We start from the raw sequence: 25083 nt of genomic DNA, 5'->3' as shown, positions 1-25083 counted from the left end.
CGTGTGTACAAATTTATCTTCGGCTCAATGCATGCAATTATATTGCGAAAGCATGGCCTAATGTTTACGTTGATGAAAACTGACAGCGGTGCTAATGCGTTCCTGGGAGTTCAACCAACTCGTGCGGGGAGAAAGGGCAGTTGGACTGTACATTGTTTACCTCAATCAATACCATCGGTAGTTTGGCTGACAGACGGTATGGCTAAGCTGGAAGGGCTTTCTTAACACACAGACACACGCAGACACATGTAGACCATCGAGGAATGGACCCAATTCAAAGTGCATTAAATGGCGAACGGTTCAGATTGACACACGATTTGACCGAACTGCTCGATCGTTTGCTGGGGCAAGCAATATCGATACTGTTCTGCCCGAGTGAATGTACACCGAGCATCCAGCCTAAATTGAACACATCGTTGGGCCATTTATCTATCGAACCCATTTTGCTATGATGAAATGGTACGCTTCGGAACGTTCGACAGCCCATTGTGACATCTGCCAAAACTGGGAAGTCAATTTCCGCTGGCCAGTGATTCATCTCTCAAACGGACCATCGTAATATTGAAATGATATCGCATAGAGCGTTTCGTTTGATTTTCGAACGGGATGGTGAAGGTGAATGATGTAGGTGGACTGTTTTTTCTGCTATGTTCTGCTTCACTTGTCCATTTTTGATCGAGTGACTATTACTGAAATCCCAGAGAAAGGTTAGCAGAAACGGTCAAAGTCATATTTTTTCACTTTTTATTTTTGTGGGACCACAAATTCGAGACAGTGGATGAGATGATTGCATCTGGTGTTGATTGCCTACCACAGGACAGCTGTGTGGCATATCAACTTTTTTTTTGTTGTTGCATGATTTATACTATATCCCTCCCCTACTGATCAGCATTTTCAACAGCTTATTTTTTGCAAGCACTTTTTCAACTGTTCTCCTGCTCCTGCCGCAATCAACCTATCAAGAGCGGTCAAATCACATCCATGCTTGAGCTTTTTATCATGATGTTTAGGACAAGGCTCGTTGAAGGGATTCGCTATGCCTGTGGCAGAAATCTGGTTGAATTATGTTTAATGAAAGAGAACAAAAACCCCCACGACCAGAGAGCTTTACACAGTCATAATTAATTTTCAAGCCTTTTTCTCTTTTTCCTCCCCAAAAAAGCAAAGCTGCCATAGGCACTATTGTCACTGTGGCTATGAAGGTTACAGGCTGGAGGTGATGGTACGCGAAATGTAATTAAAAATTGGATGCACTTTTTTACCGCTACTGCTCTGCTCATCGTATGGTTGCGCTACTTTTTAAAGTGAAACAATGATCGATGGGGTGGCGTTAGTGTTTGTGCGGAGCTGAGATTAATTTCTTTGTGTTAATTTCGAAGTCTTAATTAAACTCATCTATGGAAGGTAGATCTACAATCGGTCACCAATAATGCGCTAGTAACAGCCTTACAGAGTTTCAAGAGGATGTTTTACTAATTTTAATAGAAAATGGGTAAGCGTTGGTGCTTAGTCAATTTATTACTGCATAGGGTACGCAAAAGAATAGATGGGAATGAGTGAGACATTTTTTGTATTTAATTTATTGACTAATTTATTCTGAACTAGGGGCCTTTTACAATATTAGTTAGCCTTTTTATATGGAGTTTGACATTTTTCAGCTGAAATCATGTCAACACTCCAGACAAAACCACATACAAAACTAGCCTGCGATTTTCAGCCTAGGTTATATCAGCCTCAAAGCTAGAATTAGATAGAGAGAGGAATCTAGAATCAAAGTGTCTGTAGGCCAGGCGGTTTCATCCCATTTAGTTTGACTAATAATTTATGAATAAAAAATGCTCCACAATCCACAATCAATAATGTACATTTACTTCTTAAATTGAGTATTTCATTCAATATCAAACAAATTCTCAGTATTTTGATAGTGGGTTTGTTACTTTTAATTATAATAATATTATTATAAAAATAATTCCAAGGCTGAATTATCTACCAAAAGTTAGTGAAAAATATGAGAAAATAAAATAATTGTTTTTATTGGTCTATGGTTATGTGTTGCATGGTTTGGTATTTGCATTTGTGTCTCAAAATATTATTGAGATGTTCATTTGGTTGCTTTCAACAGTACACACTTTTTTTCTATGTAATTTATTTTTGATTATTATTTGAGCAAAAAATTGCTACAACTTTTCACAGAATTGAATTCAATCAAGTCCATTGCAACCAACTGAAACGAATTTCTAATTACTCTCACTTCGACTGTGCCACATCATCAATTGAAACCACCCGAGCGCGTGCAGCTGCTGCGGTTAAAATGATTGCTCATGCTTAATCAAACACCAATCACAATCACAAAACCGTGAAACCCCAGGATTTCGGCGGTTGACATTTGTCCTTGCCAGGTGGGGTAAAACCAGAAAGTAATTGGTTGGCTTTAAAAAACCACCTGCGACTACCACAAAAATAAAACCACATTGTGCTGGGCGTACGTTGTGCTGATGAAATATCGCAGCGGGACGGAATCTGGTTCAACGATTTTACTCATAAATTTCCATTCACGTACGTCCACAGGAATTGGAACAATCCTCGTGCGCCAAAAGTTAAGCCATCTGCATACGTTCCATCATCGCGAAAAAGGGGTAATAAAAGTAGAATAACCCATCTTTTGCACATGTAAAAGTACCACCGCCTTTGTTCGGTACTATCATCGCAACAAGTTCTAAACATCGCAAAACGACCGCACGCACTAGCGGAGTAAAAACTTTTGTTATCATAGCGGCGGGGCAGATAGCAGCACACTACACAAATAGATACATTCCCGTACTACCGCTCTCGATAAACATTGCAGCGTAAAGTCAATAAAACAACCCTTTCCTCCGAGGTGGTTGAAGATGGCTCTTAAATCATTTGTTAGTCGGGGCGGAATTAAGCCAAGGGATCCTAAAAATAACTGGCTCACTAGCACACGCACACCCACCAGCATCCGGTTTGAAGCTGTAAGGGTCGGCCTGTTTGTTCGTGCTCACTTATCATAAAACCTTTCGCCTCTACCCCTGTACTCTCAGGTGGTACAGGTAATCGGGTGCGTTTAGCACCTTCGAAAACATTGGCCGATCTGTTTAGTGTTGGAACAGCTACACGAAGGCTGCAACATTAGCGCCGAGGCAAACACCGACGGATAAAGCAATAGCTTCCGGCGGTGGTTCGAAACAGATCGCGTCTGCTGGTATGCAAATTAGGGGTCGTTTACCTTTTCGGCGATAAGATGTAACACACTCTCTGGTAGAGTGTATCGATTAGCGACAAGCAAATTGTTCACTATCTTACGTAAGGCAAAATGGAGATTATTTTTCAAACAAAAACACATCGGTGGGTGCAAAAAAAGAATGTATGCTTGTGATTTGCCTCGATTATATGTGAGTGAAAAAGGAGAAAAAAAGGAAAGCGACAGACGGCACGATACCATTCTTACGAGCCGTACAGCTCAATCGACAAAACTAGGGTAAGATCGTTCGTTACGGCTCATTTGCAATCATAATCCACAAACGATTATATCCGTCGTATCGTGACGCAAACTCCGATGTGTGTCTCGACTACTCATCGACACACTTCCTGGCACATCGGCAAGCAGGGTCGCCAAAGGTTCAGGGTTATTTTATGGCACGTCGTAAAATGCGAGATCAATATTTGAAACGGTATGCCCGCGTGTTTCCCATTTATCGATGCTGATGCATCGTAAAAACGCTTGCGAGCACCGTGCGAGCGATAAAGCGGGATAAAGTCCACACACACATACACACTCGCCAACTTGTTGCTTAACGGCATTACGGTAGATAGAGGTAGATTAATAACGGATAATTGACGGAGTTGGATGCGAGATGCAAGATCGAGCCGAGGGATCAGATCACGTTGCAGTAAATTTGCATCCCAATTGCCTGTCAGGGATGGTCGCCCTTACACGCCCTTACTTTGTAGGAGGATGGTATCTCGCAGGTGAAAAGGGCAGCTCTGGATGTTCGTAGTGTCACCTCGACAACGATCCTTTACATCCACTTGCTGTAATTTTCAATCAATCACACATTTTGCTGAAGGTTATTAATCATCACGAATATGATACTGTGCTGCACGTTTGGACACACGCTCAACATCATACAGGCTTATGACGCTCACTTCCTTCTCACACCACACGAAGTCTGTGCAACCACTTAGTGCAACCACAAGGCTATCGCAAATTAACTAATTGGCCGATGGTTGCGCTCTGGTTGCTGCCAGCAGTTGCTGAAGAGACAAAAACCACCAACCCAGAAGTGACAGCCGTATGATCGAGCATGAAAGGACGGGGAAAAGTGGCAAAACCAGGAATCAGAAGAAGTAAGTAGGAGTGACAGGGGCTCTCCCTGTTAGCTGAGGAACAGTAGGAAGCAGCCAGACGAGTAAATCCGTCCGACCGAAGAACAAGATTAATGATCCGATAGCACCAGCACTGACTCACTTTCCCCGTTGACATTTCTCACTCATGAACGAGCGCATGAGTACAGATCGTATCATCTCACCCAGCTCATCCTACCGGGCAACAGTAATTCAATGCCACCGGACAGTGGCAGCCACAACGAAGGAAAGTGTCTGGCTGACCTCAAATGTGTGTCATCCAGTGTAAGCTTCATTCTGCTTTCACACCTATCCCTAAAAAGAGGACACCATTTTGTACAACCACCACCAGCAGTAGGGTTACTGCTAATTTAATGGGTAAGCTCATCCATCTTTGCATTCGCGTTTCGCGTTTACATGGTTAGGATGGTGTGGCTAATTTTTGCCCTTTCTTTGTACGGTGGAGTTTCGGATACGCTTGCTGTAGTACAGCTGGTAATGGGGGGATTTTTTTCTTCTTCTTTCACACACTTTAACGGGACGTTGGTTGGACAGGAGTTGCTTGAGCAATGCATTTAAGTGGATTCGGTAGATGTTAACCTTTAGAGGTTTGTGGGACCAAAGGATGTCCATTAGCCGCAGGATTAGTCGGCATCGTGTTTTCCTGGTTGGTAGAATAAGGATTGGTGCTGGGATGTAAAAAGGGATACAGCGATGCTGTGCTGTTCTAGGAAGAACCCTTTCTGCTGTGCGTTGTTTAACGGGTTAGGTTTGCAAAATAAATTGCCAAAGATCATGGGTGGGACGCAGCTTGAGGCAGTGTTACTACTTGTAGGACCTTTTACAAAGCTCTCCCATTTATTGAGTAATCCAAAACTAATCTACCCTTTGCGTTTCGGTGTTGATGTTCCGCACGCAAGGTTTGGTTCATTATGTTAATGTCTTTTAAAAGCAAAAGCTTATTATTTAATTATTAAAACAATGTACACCCAAATTGGCACCAATGTTACCGCACTGCCACATGTAACCCATGCTCGGTTGCTTGACTTGCGCTTGCTCGGCTTTAAATGGTTTCCATATGCATGATGGGATTTAATTAAAATTTATAACAGTAGCGCTCAAGTGGCTCCTTTGTTCATGTGCCATGTACTGCGCAGAAGAAAGCATACCGACACATCAATCATTCCAATCTCGATGAGGTGAATTGAGAGCGTCTTTGGTAAAATGCATCATAACTTGCATCATTCGGGCCAAAATCAGGTCGACATGGTGCTCGAATATCAAAAGCATACAAGGTACAAATTTACGCCCGTCCTCTGTGTGTGTGTGTATGTGTGCAACGTTCCTCCATTGCTCCATTCTACCGGTGTACGGCCACTTGACATACAGCGGCAACAAAACATTGGCAGCTTGAAACGATCCTCTCAGCATGCTTAAAACTTTTACGTTCGCATTGTCGGTTGCAACAAATTTTACCCATCTTCATCACCTTGGCAATATTTGGTAACGGGCAAGGAGTGAAGCCGTGCGGTGGCGATGGCGCTGTTTAACTGGACGGTAACAAGTTTTCCTTCCGTGAAACTTTACCTTTTGCCATATCGCTGCAGTTGTTGTACACTTTGCGCTAAAGGTGCACGGTGCGAGAAGCCATGCCAGGGTTTAGGGTTTCCTTGGAAGGCACGAAGGAATTTGAGGGTTGTTCAATGGGTGTGTGTATGTGTGTGCGTGGGTTTGTGGTAAGTGTAACAACCGCAAACAGTGCTTGGTCGAGAATTCGAAGCAAGAGCAATAGAGTGTGGAAACAAGTTGCTAACAAAGAAGTTTCTATGGCACAGGTAATGGGGAAAAGCCACGAGAAGCCGACAAATAATTTTCCCACAGTGGGGCTAATGATTGGTAGTGAAAGCATAATTCAACGCAGAGATCAAATGCAACTCTATTATGTTTACAGTGATTTGTGATTTGCACTCAGGTGAACGTATTACCTTGGACGTGTGAGTTGCTTTTAATTTTTAGAAGTATTTTTTCTTCTAACATTATAAATCATTGTGTTGACTAATGAAACACTTATATGAATGCGTGTAGCACCACATATAAAGCTAACCAGCAAACGGACGAGTTTTACATTTTTTTGCAATCGGTATCAGTCTTAAAGGATTGCCATCTGATAAAAATTAACAAATTTTTATGTTTCTGTATTCTATTAAACGTACTGTTATTAATATAGGAAGGCTAGTAACCAAATGTTCTTATAAATTGCAAAAGCATGACTAATTGAAGTATTATCGTTTGTGTCGTTTGTGTAAAACAAACACATAATCTTTAACAGAAATGATAGAATACTAAATTCAGAAGCATGAATACTAAATTTAGCTATTCATCACCGCTGTGCAATCCATTAGAATTTCTCAATGTGAGCTCGGAATTAAGACATTTTAATCCGTTCATTTGTGTTTGTCTCTGTCAAACATTTATATTGGGTCACAGTGGTGTTGAACCATATTATGCGCAAATCTGTTCCTGTTCTTACTGGATAATGGGAATAAGCGCTTTACTAGTGATTGTTTAAATTTTCAAGACATTCGTAAGAATTAGCTAGACTTGGTGAGTAACGGACTCCAGAATAAAGTGCTGTTGAATAATATTGGCCTATATCTTGACGCTATTTGAACCTTCAATACGATATTTTCGAGGAATACAGTATACAATACAATAGAATACAATCTATAAAACAACAAATTACTGTTATCTTTTTAATTATACAAATCATCTTCATGTCGCATCAAAACGACTCAACGATTTTCCTTAAAAATCAGCAACAAAACACAAATACACTATGTAATGTAAAATAACAGTTTATAATTCTTGCAGCAACTCGATTTATACTCCGTACTCGTATTACAGTGCATTTACAAAAAAGTCCACAAAAAGATCTTAAATTTCATGTAAATTTTCAATCTGTAAAAGCAATCTGTTCCGTGATCAACGATCTAACACAGTTGCTCATCATGTTTACACTTTCGGTAGCGAAAAACCCGGACGAACCCAATAAAATCTCATCCATAAATCCCCATCCCAACCTTCTACTACTATTGAACCGGCTATGTTCCAAAAATCTAATCTCAAGTCGATACAAAGTAATGTGCGGCAAATTGTGAAAATGGACAAGCAAAACAACACCGGAGCACACCGAGCTCTAACCCTGTTCCCATGACCTTATGCAAGGCCATGTACAGGGTGGGCAGGACTGCTAGCTGTCGAAACTCAATCAATTAGCCAGACAAAACTTTCCCAATCAAACCCGATCGAAACAAGAATCTGATTAATGGCAGAGATTAAAGTAAAACCTTTCGCCTCCCAAAAACTCCATCGATTCCCAGGGAAAGCCGGGCAAATGTTAGTACACGGGATGAAGCTGGATCAATCGTGTGGTTTTTGTTTGCCTTTATGAAGGTCACGCCCGGGTAATCGATCGTGTGGCGCTGGGAGCATTATATCGCCGTACGTAGGATGCAAGGAAGTTGATTAAATATTTACACGCGTTCAAGTGGCTTCAATTTAATTGCCTCGGGTACATTGTCTGTGTGGATTAAACGCAAATCGAAGAAATCAGACAGTTGCGGGTGTGATAACAATCCCACACAGCCCACAATTATCACCCCTCACCGTGTGATGTGTTTAGTTTGTAAACAGTTTACCGTGAATGTTTATATGTTTATCCTGTCCCTGCCAGAAGAAATAACAATCTGTTGTAAACTTTTCTGTGCGAACGTGATAGACCGTAGAAATAAAACTCAATGAGCAACCGTTTACTCTAACTGTACGGCGAACGGCGCATTCATAACCATTGCTTTGGCAATTTAGAATGCAAAACAAGGCACACGCACATTGATTTGCTTGTGAATTATAAATTTGGCGAACGTTCCACTCTCATCTTTATGCTGCGATTATTTCCGTTGCGCTGCTACGGTCAATAAAGTTGCAAATTGATCGTCATTTCCGACCGGCTCCTTCGAAGTGTGGCTCGATTCGCTGGCCATTAGAGGCATTCATTGGGCATTCCGGACAGACCAAATTACATTTCGGCTCTGTTTTACTGGCGAGCATTGCCATCCTCTTCCTTCGCCTACAAATATGAGCAATTTTCTCGCTCGTTTTCCGCCACTTACTTCCACCTTCGGCTTCGGTCAAGTTCATTTAAATAATTCCAAAAATAGATTCACTCATACAACATCCAAGTATAAATCTTTTTTTCTTTTTCCCATTTTTTTGCACAGAGTGGAAGAGGGAAATAGGTTTAGGATTTAAAAAATCTGCAAAAGGAAGCGGGCAGCTGACAAGACGTGATGTCAACAGATTTATTAAGTTGCCAACTTTGCCTTCGTTCAGCCGGTTAACGTTCGCTGAGCTCGGCTCGGCTATGATGGATGAATTATTAATGATTTTCCAGCACTAGCTTCCACGGTTCCTGGTGTGAGCTGTCCATTTGCACAAGCGACAGAAACAGCAGCACTCGAGGCCGTTTAACTTGGAAACAAAAATGATGGGAAATACATCTGAACAGTAACGGTCCGGTAGCCAAATTCGTGTGAGGAATTTTTGAGTAACTACAGAATTTTTTATGAGACTGGTGGGGTCTTGAGTATTCTGCCGGACAAGTTTATGTATTTCTATGCAATCGTTATGTGTAGCACATTGCTCCTTCCGTAGCCGAAAAGTTACACCAAGACAAAGTTACAATCTGTCATAGTCAGTTGACCAGACTTGGCAATGGACTTGGACGAAAACCTAGTTCATCTTGATTTAAAGTTTCAACATTAGGCAAACTTTTTAATTGAATTATTCATAAAGCAATGACCTTCTGGCAAAATTATCCAGCCCGGTGACGGTGACACAATGCAGTGAACATAATAAAACGGTCCCCTTGCCCCACAGCTACAGAACAGCAAACGCCGTCCACGAGGGCAGTTTCTTGCACGGGACCACCAATTGTGCCGCCAATTGAACCGCGTGTCTAAGCGCTCGCTCGGAAGGAAAGTGGTTTACTCGCTCTCGAGAAGTTAACTCAATCGAGAAATGCGTGTTCGCTCGAGCACACTCATGGCTAACGTTTGTCGCTTGAATGGGAAGAATGCGAGCTGGTAAGCGTGGTGGCGAAGGAAAAATGCTACCCAAGCGTTAAAATTGAACCAATTGTGAGTTAAACGAATCATTGCTTAATTTGATTAGTAAAATGGTTTGGTATCAGAAAATAAAAACACTGGTGCTACTGTACGACAACTTGCAATTGTGTTCTGAATAAAAACAGATTTTATAGAAGAGAAAATAAGAGAAATGAAAGGATTAGAGTTTGAACGCATTACAAAGATTTGTTGCAAATTTTGTTGAAGAAATTTAATTTTATTATTGATCAATATTCTGTCAATCAATCAACATCATTATCTGCAACATTCTCATCAATAATCAATTCTGCAACATCATTATCTTTAAATACGATGCAACATTTGAGTAAAATTAAGGCGTATTGATGCATAAATGATAAAATTAACATAAAAATAATTTGGATTCGATCCTGATCCCTGCTCCGTTTAATAAACAACTGATTGACAAGATAAATAATAATGATAACTAGTATTCTTATGATATTACCTACACTCGTCCGCCACGCGGGCTTAACGAACTGCTCAACGAACGAACTTAGTACATTTCTAATAAAATATTGACACTAAGAATAGTGCAGGAAATGAGGACAAACATTATAAACACAATAATACAAATTATTTCAATTTTCCGTGATTAAATTCTGTGACGCTTGGAAAACTTTGTTGGTATGAGTTTGTAATGTGATGAGCGTACAACTGTACATCGAGTACCGTCGCGGTAGATCAGTGTTTCGCTGACATGTATCGAGGTAGAATAACACTTTGTTCGAAGCGGTCTTTTCGACACTAGATCGTCCAGGCGATCATAGAAACCTTTAGGAGGTTTCCCTTACTGGAAACGTTGGAGTTTAGAGGCCTTACCTTGGGTAGGGGGACATAACTAAACTCTTTAAATGAGAAGTCGATAGATGTTGGATGGGCATAGTCCTATCCTGACAGTCCGAACGAATCTGACTTGTCATGGTCGGAATTGGTTTTATTTATACTCAAGATATGTTATGGGTTTCATTCATTTGGAATGTGTTTTTGTCCTAGTTAAAGGTTATTGTTATTGGTAACAATTTATAAATTGAAATGGTGTGGGGTGTTTGTTGTTGTGTGAATATGCTTCGGTTTTACTGTATTGCGAAAGAAGGTTTCAATTATTGTTGCTAAATAATGGATGTTTTCGTCGCTGAGCTTATAAGTTGCCATGCGTACTCGGTTCACCTAGTTTGTTGCAGTAACGTCTGATTTGCTTATTATGCGTCTTTCGGGTGTTTTCAAGAAGTGTGGCACAATTGTTTTATATGAACGATGGAGCCTTAATTCTTCCGGTTGCTTTGTTCTGGTATGATCTGATTTGCTGAGTGTGTTATAATGAATGTGTTGCAATAGTGTGGTTTGGCTTTCCGAAGTGTGTTACAATGAGTCTATAGCTGATAGTGTGTATTATAATAAATTATGTATAGCAGATATGCTACAATTTGAACCTAGTGTTTTGAAATCAAAGTACCTCGAAAACGCATTAAGTTGGCGTTTCATGGCCGGTAAAGGAACGTTGGCACCATATAGTGTATTGTGCCGGCGTTGGTATAAGATTTGCGACTGCTTTGATAATAAACGAGGTACGAGGAGTCTAAGATTTTCAAGCATTGATGGTGCATCAATCGTGTTTCATAATAAGTCTGTATTGAAACTAGACTTATAGTGTGATTATCAGCCTAGGAAGTTCCGAAGCATACAATTTGTCAAAAATATCCATGAGACAAACGAACCATTTGTTATTCCTATTGATGCTCTAAATTATGTTTTGACTGAACAGTTTTTCTTAACATTTAAAATGGAATTAATAAAAATAACTTTAAGCATTATTAAGCTTATCCGTTGGTCTCTATCGCGAGATTGTCTGCTCTTCATACTAGCAAAGATGTCTGTTATACTGAAAGAGATAGGTAGATACTCAAGCCCCATCTTGGTAGGGATAAATCTATCAACTAAACACATAATTGAATAGATTCTGCGTCACTTAACCGACATTTGACGACGATTATTGCGGTTATAACGTAACTGATGGGAATAGTAGGAGATCCACGAGACTCTTGGAACTGGATGTAGCATAAGAAATCTTGATTTCCAAATCATCATCCATAATTTACGAACTGTGTATAATTAATGTTTCTACAAGCAATGTACGTAAAGCCTGCAATAAAACATTCACAACATTTGCTTTCCGTTTCATTTCAGAACAAATCCCATTCGTCTTCAGAGCTCATCGAGCTGATCGCTATCAAAATGGTATGTAATTATTCCGTTTCCTGTCCCGATCAAACCCACACTAATTGTCAGCCCATATGCCCGGCTTCATTCGTCCAAAAGCAAAAAGGTGCTCGTTGCAGCTACCGGCAACTACTTTCCCGGTGATGACGGTGCACCGACCGCAGACTAGTAGTCTTAAGATGCCATGCCCTTTAGCGCTGCCCGCCCCATTGTACCACCTTGGGGTAGGCAAGCATAAGTTGCTCCCGATTTGTGCAAGCTCAGCAGGTGCACTTTACAGCAAAACCTTTCCGTTGTACCACGGCATAAATCAGATTATCTCCCACCGGACACGCCCGCCGTAAGAAGGGCCAGCGAGAGACCCACACGAGCGGGTTTGCGAATGGATGCAAACTGCAACCGGCACGGCATGCAACGACACATACACACGCCAGCAAAATGCTGCAACACCGCAAAACCGACGTGTGTGCATGATGAATGGAACCGCACACGAACACGGCCGATCGTAGGGCAAGTTTTAATTAACTTGTTGATGTGATCCCTTGCTGGGCGGCAGGGTTGACGGGTGTTGTAGGGAGTAGAGAGAACCAAACAGCTTTCTTACGCTCAAAGGGAGCGGGACGGATATTACAAATTGATCCAATCATACGTTGCTTTGCGCCAATTAATAAATTATTGGTCGATTGATAGTGCACCCGGACGGCGGACTCTCGCCCAGAAACGCTAAACTCTTGTGCACACGCCGTCTAGTTCTGTGCACACGGCTGCAAGCATGGCTTGCAGAACCCCCGTTTGCACTACCTCTGCAGGAGGGGAAGAGCACGCTTCCGGAATAGATACAGCGCGAATGTAAAAGCGTGACCCACAGCGGGCGGTAGAGACTGGGGCAACTTTGTCTAAATTGTTGTCAGATTTATGGGGCTTTCGGGTCCACTGGTAAAGACATTCGCTCGCAGTGCAGTACGCGGAAACGTGGTGTAAGAATCGTGCTGTGTGAGAGACTGTGCCGGGGGCCAATTGATTGGAACGCTTTCGGTGGCACCACCTTTCGGGATCGTGTGAATAAAAGTGCAGCTGCAATTGGCAGTAAATCAAGTGGAAGAGGAAATCGGTGTTAATGGTGTGGCAATAAAGAAGGAATAGCAACATTCACGGCTCCGGTGAGCATGACTCTTGATTTGGTGCAGGTTCGAGCATGGGGTGCTTGCTACTCTGGCTGAAATTTATGGCTGTTTTGATGATTGCTAGAGCCTTTTGAATTGGATTTCTTGGGGAATTGTTTGCTTATCTGCATAATCACTTTAAAGTGAAGTAAAAAATTAAAATAATTTAAAAAAAATGTTCTAACAACTTAATATCGACCAGTTTTTCAGACAATGAAATTGACCAGTTTCTCAGATCGATGCAGAAATAGTCGTATCAATAGTAAAATATTGTATAATATTGTCAAATATTGACATAATATTGTAGTGTCTTTTAATATTTAGACCAGTTTGTTAAATAAATGCAATTTAAGCATAAACTAAACGGCTGCTGTACGGGTATGGTCCGACGCCTCTCGAAGGCTAATATAGGATCTCCATACCCTACTCCGACTCAATACGTCCACGGCGTACAGAACGGTAACATATTTCTCCAAATATCTGAGCTTGGGTATACGGAGAAACCCAACCCCTTGGGAAGATGGGCTATATGGCTAAATTGAGCGGGGGGGGATGACCAGCGTCTGTTCTCCATGTTAGGGGCGGCTGGTTGCCCCTTCTGTCCTGGCATCCTACGGGACTTTAATCAGCTAGGATGCGTAGGCCCTACGACGAGACTGGAGGTTGGGGGAGAGGCCTTGCAAGCCACCCCTGGAAAAACATAAACGCAACGAAAGGAAACCAAAGAATTTCGAACCGGACCAACCGATACCGACCCACGCAACCGAACAAGGCAAACGATTGGAAACTCGGAACATGGAACTGCAGATCTCTCACAGCACCCGGAAGTACCCGCATTCTTTCGGACGAGGTGAGGGCCCGTGGCTTCGGAATAGTAGCACTTCAGGAGACGCGCTGGAAAGGAGTGACGGAGCGCCCCTATCGTAGCGATTGCACGATCTACCAAAGCGGTGGTGAAAAGCATGAACTCGGTACGGCGTTCCTGGTCATAGGTGAGATGCGAAAGCGAGTGATCGGGTGGTGGCCGATCAATGAACGGATGTGCAGGTTGAGGATTCGTGGCAGGTTCTTCAACCTGAGCATCATAAATGTGCATAGTCCGCACCTTGGAAGCACCGATGACGATAAAGACAATTATTATACGCAGTTGGAGAGGGAGTACGACCGCTGTCCACAACACGACGTTAAAATTGTCATCGGGGATTTTAATGCTCAGGTCGGACGGGAGGAGGCATTTAAACCGACGATAGGAAGTTTCAGTGCCCACCGGCTGACCAACGACAACGGGCTTCGGCTCGTAAACTTCGCCTCCTCCAAGCACATGAACATTCGCAGCACCTTCTTCCAGCACGCACCTCGCTTCAGTTACACCTGGAGATCACCGCAGCAAACACTTTCCCAGATCGACCACGTTCTCATCGATGGAAGGCACTTCTCGGACATAATCGACGTAAGGACCTATAGAGGAGCAAACGTCGACTCAGACCATTTTTTGGTTATGGTTAAGTTACGCCAGAAACTGTGCGTGGCCAACAAACTGCGCTATCAGCCCACCCCATGGCTCAACACAGACCGGCTGAAACAAGCTGTTGTGGCGAGGGACTTCGCAATCGCGTTTGGGGAAGCGCTGCCGGAGGACACCACTACCGAGGCGATGTCTCTCAATGACCACTGGCGCATGGTGGAGCAAGCCATCAGCAGCACGGCCGAGCGAACAATTGGCCGCGTGACCCATAACCAGAGGAAGGAATGGTTTGATGATGAGTGCAGGCGAGCACTCTCCGAGAAGAACGCCGCGCGGACCCGCATGCTCCAGCGCGAGACCCGGCAGAACGTGGAAGACTACAGACGACTGAGAAGGCAGCAGACCCTACTCTTCCAGGACAAGAGGCGCGGCTTCGAAGAGTCGGACGAGCAACTCATGCAGCAGCTATCCCAGTCGGGGGAAACTCGTAAGTTCTACAGGATGCTGAATGCGGCACGGAGCGGTTTTACTCCCATGACCGCTATATGCCGCAGTGAGGAGGGAGATATCCTGTCGGACGAGCGAGAGGTGATCGACAGATGGAAGTGCTACTTCGACAGACACCTGAACGGAGCAGATACCAGAGCAGACGCAGGAAGCAGAGGAGAGCAACCCTACGACAGCCAGCATGACAATGACGAAGTGCCCCCGCCATCTTTGGACGAAGTCATCAGCGCCATCAAACAGCTGAAATGTAACAAGTCAGCTGGCAGCGATGGTCTGGTGGCCGAACTGTTCAAGATGGGTCCGGAGAGGCTTGCCGTCATCATGCATCGGCTGATTGTTAGGATTTGGGATCAGGAAGAACTACCGGACGAGTGGAAACTGGGTGTCATACACCCAGTGTACAAAAAGGGCGACAGGCTGGACTGTGCTAACTTCCGGGCCATCACAGTCCTGAATGCTGCCTACAAGATCCTGTCCCGAATACTCTTCTGCAGACTTTCGCCTCTTGCTACAGATTTCGTCGGCAGCTATCAAGCTGGATTTGTTGGAGGCAAATCAACTACCGACCAAATCTTTACTCTACGGCAAATCCTCCAGAAATGCCGAGAGCACCAGATCCCTACGCACCACCTGTTCATCGACTTCAAGGCGGCATACGATACCATAGATCGGACCGAACTATGGAACACCATGCAGCAGCACGGATTCCCTGGGAAGCTGGTACGACTGTTGCGGGCCACTATGGACGGGGTGCAGTGCAAGGTGAGAGTGACAAACATGCTGTCAGAAGCGTTCGAATCTCACCGGGGTCTGAGGCAAGGGGATGGACTCTCCTGTTTGCTGTTCAACATCGCTCTGGAAGGTGTCATGCGAAGCGCGGGCTTCGACATCCGGGGCACGATTTTCACCCGAACTCTCCAATTCCTTGGCTTCGCGGATGACATCGACATCATCGGGCGAACATCTACGGCGGTGTGCGAGGCGTACACCCGACTGAAACGCGAAGCCGCTAGGATTGGATTGAGGATCAATGCGACGAAGACAAAGTACCTGCTTGCCGGGGGCTCTGACCGTGATAGAGCCCGACTCGGAAGCAGAGTATCAGTTGACGGCGACGATCTCGAGGTGGTAGAGGAGTTCTGCTACCTTGGCACGATCGTAACTTCGGACAACAACGTAAGCAGCGAAATCCGAAGGCGCATTGTTCAGGGAAATCGTGCCTACTACGGGCTCCACAAACTCCTGCGATCCAGAAGACTCCAGCAACACACGAAATGCGCGATATATCGCACACTGATACGTCCGGTGATCCTCTACGGGTACGAGTCCTGGACTTTACTGACGGAGGACGCCAATGCACTCGCCATTTTCGAACGGCGGGTGCTAAGGACTATCTTTGGCGGTGTGTGCGAGCACGGCGTGTGGAGAAGGAGGATGAACCACGAGCTAGCTGAGCTGTTTGGCGGTGCAGACATCCTGACGGTCATCAAAGCCGGAAGGATACGCTGGCTGGGGCACGTGATGAGGATGCCGGACTCATGCCCCACCAGGAAGGTGCTCGTCAGCGACCCGTTCGGCACGAGGCGTAGAGGAGCACAGCGAGCTCGCTGGCTGGATCAGGTGGAGTCGCACCTGTCGGAAATCGGATGCAACCGTGGTTGGAGGACTGCAGCCCAGGACCGAGTTTCCTGGAAACGAATTGGCGACCTGGCCATGTCTACGAGACGTGCTCATTGAGCAGGCCAAGAAGAAGAAACGGCTGCTGTCGCTACTCTTCGAACAAGTTTTGGGAATGGCTGAATATCTACAGCATGATAATTGGACTGGTCTCGTGGTACAGTCGTCTACTCGCACGACTTAACAACATGCCCGTCATGGATTCAAGACACAAATGAGTGTGGTAAACTCACTGAAAGCCAATTCCACTACTGGTACAGGCAGGCCAACCACCAACAACGGTTATTGTGCCAAAGAAGAAGTAAAGAAGATAAATTTAGTTAAAGTTAAATAAGCTGGAAAACATTTCCGCTTCGTTGGATTTTAAACCTACTACTATTTAATCCTAAGCTAGGCCCTAGAAACATAAAAACTGGTTCTGAAACTAGTCTAAAGGCCGGGGTACATTGTACGTTCTCGCTAATGTAATCAGGATTTTCACTAGCGTATCTGGCAACGGCCGACTCAAGCATTTTGCCAACAATTTGGAGCCGGTTTATAAAATGTGTTATTTTTCTATATATTTTTTTTACTCAAAATGGACTGGAAAAGCTTTCTAAATGACAGATAGATATGCTCTGCTCGTATTGCATCCATTCTCTTATCGGAAAACGATGGAAATAATACTTTATTTTGATATCCAGCTCGACCATGCCGATGACCAAAAAAGCTCCGCCGTAAGATGCGCTAGTGAAAATCAAAATTACACTAGTGAGAACAGACAATGTACCCCGGCCTTAACATGAATAATATAGAAAACTAATTAAAGTAACTGTATAAATAATAAATTTGTGATATTTTGCCGTACTGCTTCGAATTACGGACACTTAATACGTTTTTGGTATGTGATATTTTCTAACTATTTCAATTTTAATCGTCCAAACACCTGTATTTACTCACTTAACTAAACCAAACCTTCTAGATTCGAGAAAAAAAAATATTTCCAAATTTTTTCTCGAAACATTGCAAAATATAATGAAACTGCAACGATATTTATACCTATTCCGGACAGTTTCTTGCTCATGTTTCATATTACGGACGTTTTGATTCATACTCCGGACAGCCTCAACATCTTCAAATTTGTCACATACATCTTCAAATATCGTTGTTTTCTTGTTATTATAACTGATTAAAAAATGTTTGTAAGCATTTAATCACAATTCACTTCGGCTGCCCGGAATTAAAAACAAGGTAAAAAATCTTGCTTTGAATTCCGGACAGAATTAAATACGTGTTTTTATGAAATTCAAACCACCATATGATAAAACACTATTTTTTGCGTTGATAAGTAATTCCACTATAGATTATGATGCATTTCAATGCACGTTGACGTGTTTGAAAGGAATTATCGAAGAAATAACACCGGTGTGGGTTTGAAGCATAACTGCTAAGAATGCCGCTGGTGGTGAACTGACCGATAGAAAATATTTACAGGGCTTACTTGTGGTCAGACAAATTTTTAATTTATTCTAGTACATTATGATAATTATTAAAAATAAAAAGTGGTATGACCAGTGCCTAGCTATGGAGATAATCAATAAAAACATGCCAAATGTCCGTAATTTGAACCGTTACGGTACATTATGATTATTTGATCTCTTGTTTTATTTTTTTAAACGGATTTATACCCCATTATCAAGAATGCGATGTGCAAAATTTGCTTAATTGTTTGAATTAAAGTATGTAAAATTTTTTTTCTCAATTATTGAATTTATTTTTTGGAAAAATAAATAATTATAATGAGCTTGTGGCTTAAATTTTCATTCAATTAAAACAATAATTATTCAAACGATACGCAATTGGATTGATAGAATGCTATGACACACAACACAATCAGTGTAAACGATGTACTGTAAAGCAAACCGAAAAAGATAAATAGTGTCGGCGTTAGTTTCTGGTAAGCCAAAGCAACCAATCAGCCGTTGGTGGTTTCGCTCCCACCATCTATCATCCACGCACTCGCGGAACACAGCATAAAGCAGACACACAGCACAGCCCCCGGTCTCGAATGACCTTCTGGCAATGGCTACCGGTCTCAATGGCAGGAGAAAGGGTCGTACCCAGCGGCACGGCAAGCATACATCACACTAACAAAAAAAGAAACCCGTCTAAATTGAATCAAAATGATATAAACAAGCTTGTCAAGCGCGGAACATCGCGCATTATTTATAAGCACACTTCTTATCGCTCTACAGTATGGTTGGCTGCACAAAACCGCGTGCTCGTGGCCGTGCCGTACGCGATACTTCACGGTGGTCAGCGCTTGTCCAAATATAGAGAAGCTGGACTGGTTGGTGGGCCGCTGGTAAACTGTGTGCCCTTTTGGCGTATGATCGTGTTTGGCTGCTGTTCGTTTGAATATTCAAATGAGTGACTGTTGAGAGGTAATATTTCATCGCAGGTTCTGAGATTTTGCATGCGAATTGACCATTGGGGAAGTGTTTGTACTTTATTAAATTCACTTCAGTCGGTAACCCACATAATCAGAAAGCATGCAAGCAATGGAAAAGCACCAGTAGCATCAGCATTGGAAAGCTGCGGCGAGTGCATTGTTCACAGTGCACATCTATTTCAAAGCGTAAGGTGTAAAGGATTGATGCAAGGGGTTGAACAATCAGGAACATAAAAGCCACTGCTCTTCGTATAGCTTTACTTTCTTACCATTCCCAACCCAACCTCGATTTATTGCCGTGTGGTATTGTAGAAGGGTTCCCAGAGAATCTGGGCAAAGACCAAACATCAAACAAACCGCAAACACTTGCTGAAAGGTCATCTAGGTTGCAGACTTTTCATTTCACTTCTCGCAAGAGGTTTGCCATCACTTATACCGAAACTATCTCAAACATTGTGTTTTGAGCGTGTTTTTCTTAAACCTCCCATTTGGTCCACAGTTGGATGGAATACTTCCCAGAAAAATCTACGTGAATCTTCACCTGGCAGGAAATAAAGTCAGCTCGTCCAGAGTGCACGAAGCAAAACCTGAACAATTGCCACCCTGAGGCACCCTGTTGTCGTTTTACCGGGCGAGGGAGCTTAAAGTCCCACCGCATAATATTGACCGTCTAAAGAACAGCAGGGCGAGTCTAGCCACTCCGCCAGTGCAACCGCACCGAACCATTGGCTTTATCGGATAAAGCCACACCACGAGTGGCGACGGTACTACGGCTATTTGCAAGTTGTCCCATTGCTCCCAGCAGAATTTGTCTTTCCCAGGCCACCCCGGGCTAAAGACAGGCTAGAGTCAAACAACAGCAACAGGGATGTAAGAGCAACAAATATCCGCAAAGCATAAACAACTTGGATGCTTCACAGGAAAGCACGAAGCATTTGTCTGTGGTTGTGTAGCGTAAGGAAAGAGGAATCTTACACGTGCCTTGCCCCTCCAAGCAGCAGCTGGAAGATATGGCGAACCATCGTAAGGACTTTCTGCCGGTGCCGTGACATTCTTTTGTGCAGGAAGAATGCAGTCTTCTTCCCATTGAAAGGTGAAGAAAGAAGATGAAAACGTTCAGGTTTACCCGTTTACTTTAGCCCCCATGGGCGTAGTAGTGGGGGAACACGGAAGCAAGAATGCACTTTTATGTTCACCCAGTTTAAATGAAATGTGCCCCGTTTTCATCAAATGTGGTCATGGGCTTTGCTTCTATTTCAGTTTGAGCTTTAGCGAGAAGTAGAGAATAGGAGAGAAAAAAGAGAGACAGATAGAGCTTAGTAAATGATTGTTTGCCTTCCACTTACCGACATGGTTTTACTTAGTTTGTACGTTTCTTTGGAGTTGGTCCTCCAATCGAGAGGCAGAACGACATAAAACGATAAGGGTTTATTTTTAATTAAACTTATTTCGTGTGGTCATGTTTCCTGTCCGGATTGCAATGAATTCTACTAACAGTATCATTGTAATTCTAAATGGAGTTTTGGGGAGATTCTTGCCATGATGCCTCCTCTTATCAATAGCGGCATTTTCAATGACACTTCCGCTAATGTCATTTCCGTATTACACATCTACGATTGACGTTTAATTCAAATGACTTCAATTAATTAGCATCGGGCCATTAGTATACTGTAACACCATACAGGGCCCAACTATTAATTCTATATTTGAAAGCATTCACACCTTCACAAACGATAAGAGCTTTCTTCCGCATGTTTTAAATGCCAAGATGTCCTGCTAAACCGGGTCACCGCACGCCTCTGGGGACATTCGGTTTTCATTATCATTCCACCACTCAGTGCATCAAATTGAGTTCAAATGCAAAATTGAAAAACCTTTCCTACACCAACGTGACGGAAGCGTGCATAAAAAAAAACCCCTCCATCTCTCCCGTGAACGTGTGGGGCGTGTTGCTTGTCACGCGGTTTGACACACGCCTTCACGTCTTCCTTCCGAAGCGCCGTGTGTGTATGTCTCTGTGTGCGAAGCCTTTAGCCCGGTGAGACACGCCGGGTATATTTGTAAGTCGTTAGCAGCGACTGCTGCCCGCGATGGCTTACATTGACAAACGAACCACTTTGCATACCGTGAGACACACGAGTAGCGCTGTCAGGCGCGCATCACACGGCACCGTACCCGTGCGGCCGTGTTGGTTCTTTCACTTATAGTCACCCGCTAGAATGTGTGGCCCAGAAAAGAAGTGCCCGGTGAAGTATCCAAGTGTTTGGGCGGTGTGTTGCATAAGGCAAGATTAGTTGGTAAATGGTAAAAGCGTGTGGAGTGCGAGAAATGGAAGTATGTGTATGTATGTTTACAGGAAAACGCATGCAACCAAGTGTGGCAGGAATCGATTTTGCTTCCATGTGCTGCAGTTTCTTTGGGATTTAAGGTAAGCAGCTCTCCACCTCGCTTTGAAGTACAAATGACGAAGAGCATCAACACGGATCGAGCGCACCAAACCGTATCCATGTCGCCTTGCCTCGTGTAACTGTTTCGTACGGCAAGAAATATGGTTATTGGTGTCTTTTGATTCTGACGTGATTAGAATGGAAATGTACGGATCGAATCACGTCCTCGTACGAGTTCGCTAGTATAGCAGTGACACATGTTTGCGCATAGAAATTGCTTATTTTGCAAAAGGATTGCAAGCAGTGTGATGGAAAAAGAAAGGTGCTTATAAGATCTTGTACGGGATTGTGATGTTCGATTGTTTCTTTATCTATTCTACTCTTTCTAACGGTAGTGCAACATGTAATTTTTACTTCGAGTTTATTGATGATGGTCTTTGTTGAAGCATTTTTTCCACTTTATTCACACCGGATAATTTTTAATTTATGAAACTCGTCTTAAGTTTTAGAATTAGTCACTAAATAATAAAAAAATCTAGGGGAGATGCAATGGTATAGTCACCAATTTGGACAATTCAACAACATGACCCCATGTGTTCAAGCCTCCACACGTTACGGGCTAGCGTACCGTACCGATCATTTTTGTATGAAGAGTTTGATAGTACAGTACGCTACACGAGCCCAGTACGTGTGAAGGTCTTGTCGTATGCCAATACACTTTATCGCTTATTAATCGCACACTGAACTATATTTTTACTTAAATTTGTATAGAAAACATTATTTACAAAGGAAGTGAACTTTGTTTACACTTTTCGTATTAAAACAAAACAATATTAGATGGTACGGTATGAGAGGAGGCTTGAGTCTGCCAGTCAAATGAAAAGCCAAAATTGACTCAAATTGAAAATTGAAAATTGAATAGCTAGAACATAGTATCCGGTGCGTGGTGCTTAATCCGTCTAGTAAGATTGATGTTCATTTGCATTATGTACGGTACAAAATTTGAAAATTCAACATTCATAGGTAGATTTTGATAGTTATTCTCGTACACACTCTTAGGAATGTTGTAGAAGCTATAACACTTTTTTGTCAACCAATTTCCGGTCATGTCTGAAGTGGTTGCACAAGATGCAATAATTTCATTCACCAAACAAACTGCATTCAGTCGATAATTGGAAAACTTTTAACATTTCATTAACAAGAGCTAGAGGCCTAGGATGATATCAACGAGTCATTTTTCCTTTCCTAGCGAGCAGCATTAGCGACTGCACGAATAGAAATAAAAAAAAGACATAAAAAAGCGAAACAATACATACTTAGCGACTACATTTAAAGGACATGCAATAAAAGCAACAACCAGTTACAATCAACAACAACAAAATTGCAATGACTTTATTGTCAACTAAATTTGCAAAATTGACCAAGCGAATAAAAAGTCGTACTAAGTACTAAATACTAAGTTACTAAATATTAAGTCTTCACAAAGTGCACTTAAACATTCTCCTTGATTAAAATCAAAGCGATAATTGTTCCGTATGTCGTGAGAAATTATGCCCGAAACGCATGGCAGATCCCATTCATTCCTAAACGGGTCAAGGATAGTCATAAACACTTTGATTCTGTTCCACTACAATGCCATAATTAATTCCTCATGCAAGAGTAGAAACACAACGCGTTATTACCACGCCTATGCACCAACACTAGTAATGCAAAGTGCAAACCGTGCCAGGTAGCAATTAAAACACAGCTGCATACATTACCCCCAAATGGGGTGCTATCCAGTAATCCGGTGCGTTACAATCGACCTAAACCCCGGAAAATGTGTTTGGCTTTGGTCAGCCACGAACGTTTCGCTGGCGATGATTGGTAAATAATTAAATTATTCCATTCCTATAAAAGCTTTCGGTGGTGCTCTCGGTCCTGGAAATTTGGTGGAAAAGAGCTGTGTAAGTGATGCTTTGGCGATAAAGAAAACCACACAGCCGATGGGTATGGTACGGTGCAATTTTGGCTAATGTATGGTATTGGTATCATTGCTAATATTGCTTCATGGGCGGAAATTGGTATATTGTTAGCACGGTAATGGTTTACCCGTGAGGCACTGCGACACACGACAAATATGTGCCGGAATGGAGGTTTTCTCGCTGACATTAGCATAATTTCTGTCCAGGGCCGTGTTGGATGGCTGGATGAAGGTTTCATTCCTTCAGTTCGGTGACAAGATCGGATGTACACCCAACAAATATGTTTACCAGAATGGGACAATTTGTGACGCGTGTGCTGCAAGCTTCCCCTTTGCAGCATTGAACCATACTGCCCACTTGGTTACCCCGTTTTCCTGTTTCGTAATAAACAAATTAAGCCACAATAAATCCATAGCACAACCTGACACACTTTCACTCTACAGTGAATGAACATAAATAGCCCGCTTACGATGGGGATTGGATTGTCCTATGAAATAGTTCCATTTAGAAGAGCTGCACAAAACGCATGGGTGGTAAAAAAGAAGCTTCACAACTATTTTTGAACAATTCAAATCAACGCATTTCAACTGTTCACTTTTATGTGTAAATTACACCAATTCTAATTCAATTTGTAGCGATACAAAACTGTTCTCTCGTGCTGCAGCTATCCGTTTGCTGTCTGTGTGTGCTGCGCATATTACGCGCAACAATTAAAAATTCATTACTGTTACAAATTATGGTGCCGTTCTGATGGTTGGAGAACTGTAGCTTGCTAAAATGCTACAATCTAGCTCTTCTCGTTCTGTAGCGTATGTTGCAACGCTCCTTCATGCAATAATCGTTCGAATGGGAGAGAAGCAGGAGCAGGAATTTTAAATTGAAACAGCCTTTGGAGGGGTTGTTTCACACACACACACACACACACACACACACACATGGACACACATATTCTGGAAAAGATGGAAACTTGATACTTTGTATGGAAATCAATTACACATGTGCGTCAGTCACATACAGAATGTGGAATGTGCAAAGTGTTTCATGTTGTTATTGAATGTAAAATATAGTCATAAAAATGATTAAACTCACATCAACAGATGAGGATCTGTGTGGAAAACAACAAACACAAAGTTGCCGCATAGCTTTGCTCTTTGTGTCATTTTTTTCCAATAAAACCAGTGTCCTTAAAACTTTGCTATTTGAAAAATCAATTAATTGAAATTTAATTTTGAAAATATCATATTGAATCAATCTATTAATATGGCCTTATTCAAAGGCATTGCAATAGTCTGTCGTTTTAGTTAAATACACCCTTCTATAAAATCAACAACGGTGCATATTGCAGTGTTTCGCAAGATTTGTTTTTGTTTTCCAAAATTTTCGAAATGAGGCCCTTTTTTGTTGAGTTTTTGCCAAAATGTTTTTAGTTATTTTAGTTGTTTCAAAATAGATAGAACTTAGCCAAAGAAATCATGAAACGAATTGAAAATTAAAATGGTGCATTCAATACATTTCAATACAAAACATCGTATGACAAAAATCATCTAACGAACGTCTAAAAATCTTTCGAAAGAATCTAAAATGAATGAGAAATCCCTTAAACTATAGCTCCAATATTTAATGGTACGAGACAAGTTATTGCTATTGAATAAAATAAAATAAAATAATAAATAATTGCAAAATGTTAACAATACGAAAATAAT

General features: G+C 42.4%; 1 protein-coding gene across 1 annotated transcript in view; it reads left to right on the top strand.

Moving 5' to 3' along the window:
* LOC120954690 (DENN domain-containing protein 1A-like) overlaps window positions 1-25083 on the top strand; it is a 121853-nt gene that overhangs the window by 87556 nt on the left and 9214 nt on the right. The window contains exon 9 of the mRNA XM_049609847.1: window positions 11754-11804. Coding sequence (XP_049465804.1) covers window positions 11754-11804 — 51 coding nt within the window. The remainder of the gene's footprint in view (window positions 1-11753; window positions 11805-25083) is intronic.

Source organism: Anopheles coluzzii, chromosome 3 (genome assembly GCF_943734685.1).
Source record: "Anopheles coluzzii chromosome 3, AcolN3, whole genome shotgun sequence".
In the NCBI taxonomy this organism is placed as follows: Eukaryota; Metazoa; Arthropoda; class Insecta; order Diptera; family Culicidae; genus Anopheles; species Anopheles coluzzii.
This window is presented reverse-complemented; position numbering and strand designations above follow the sequence as displayed.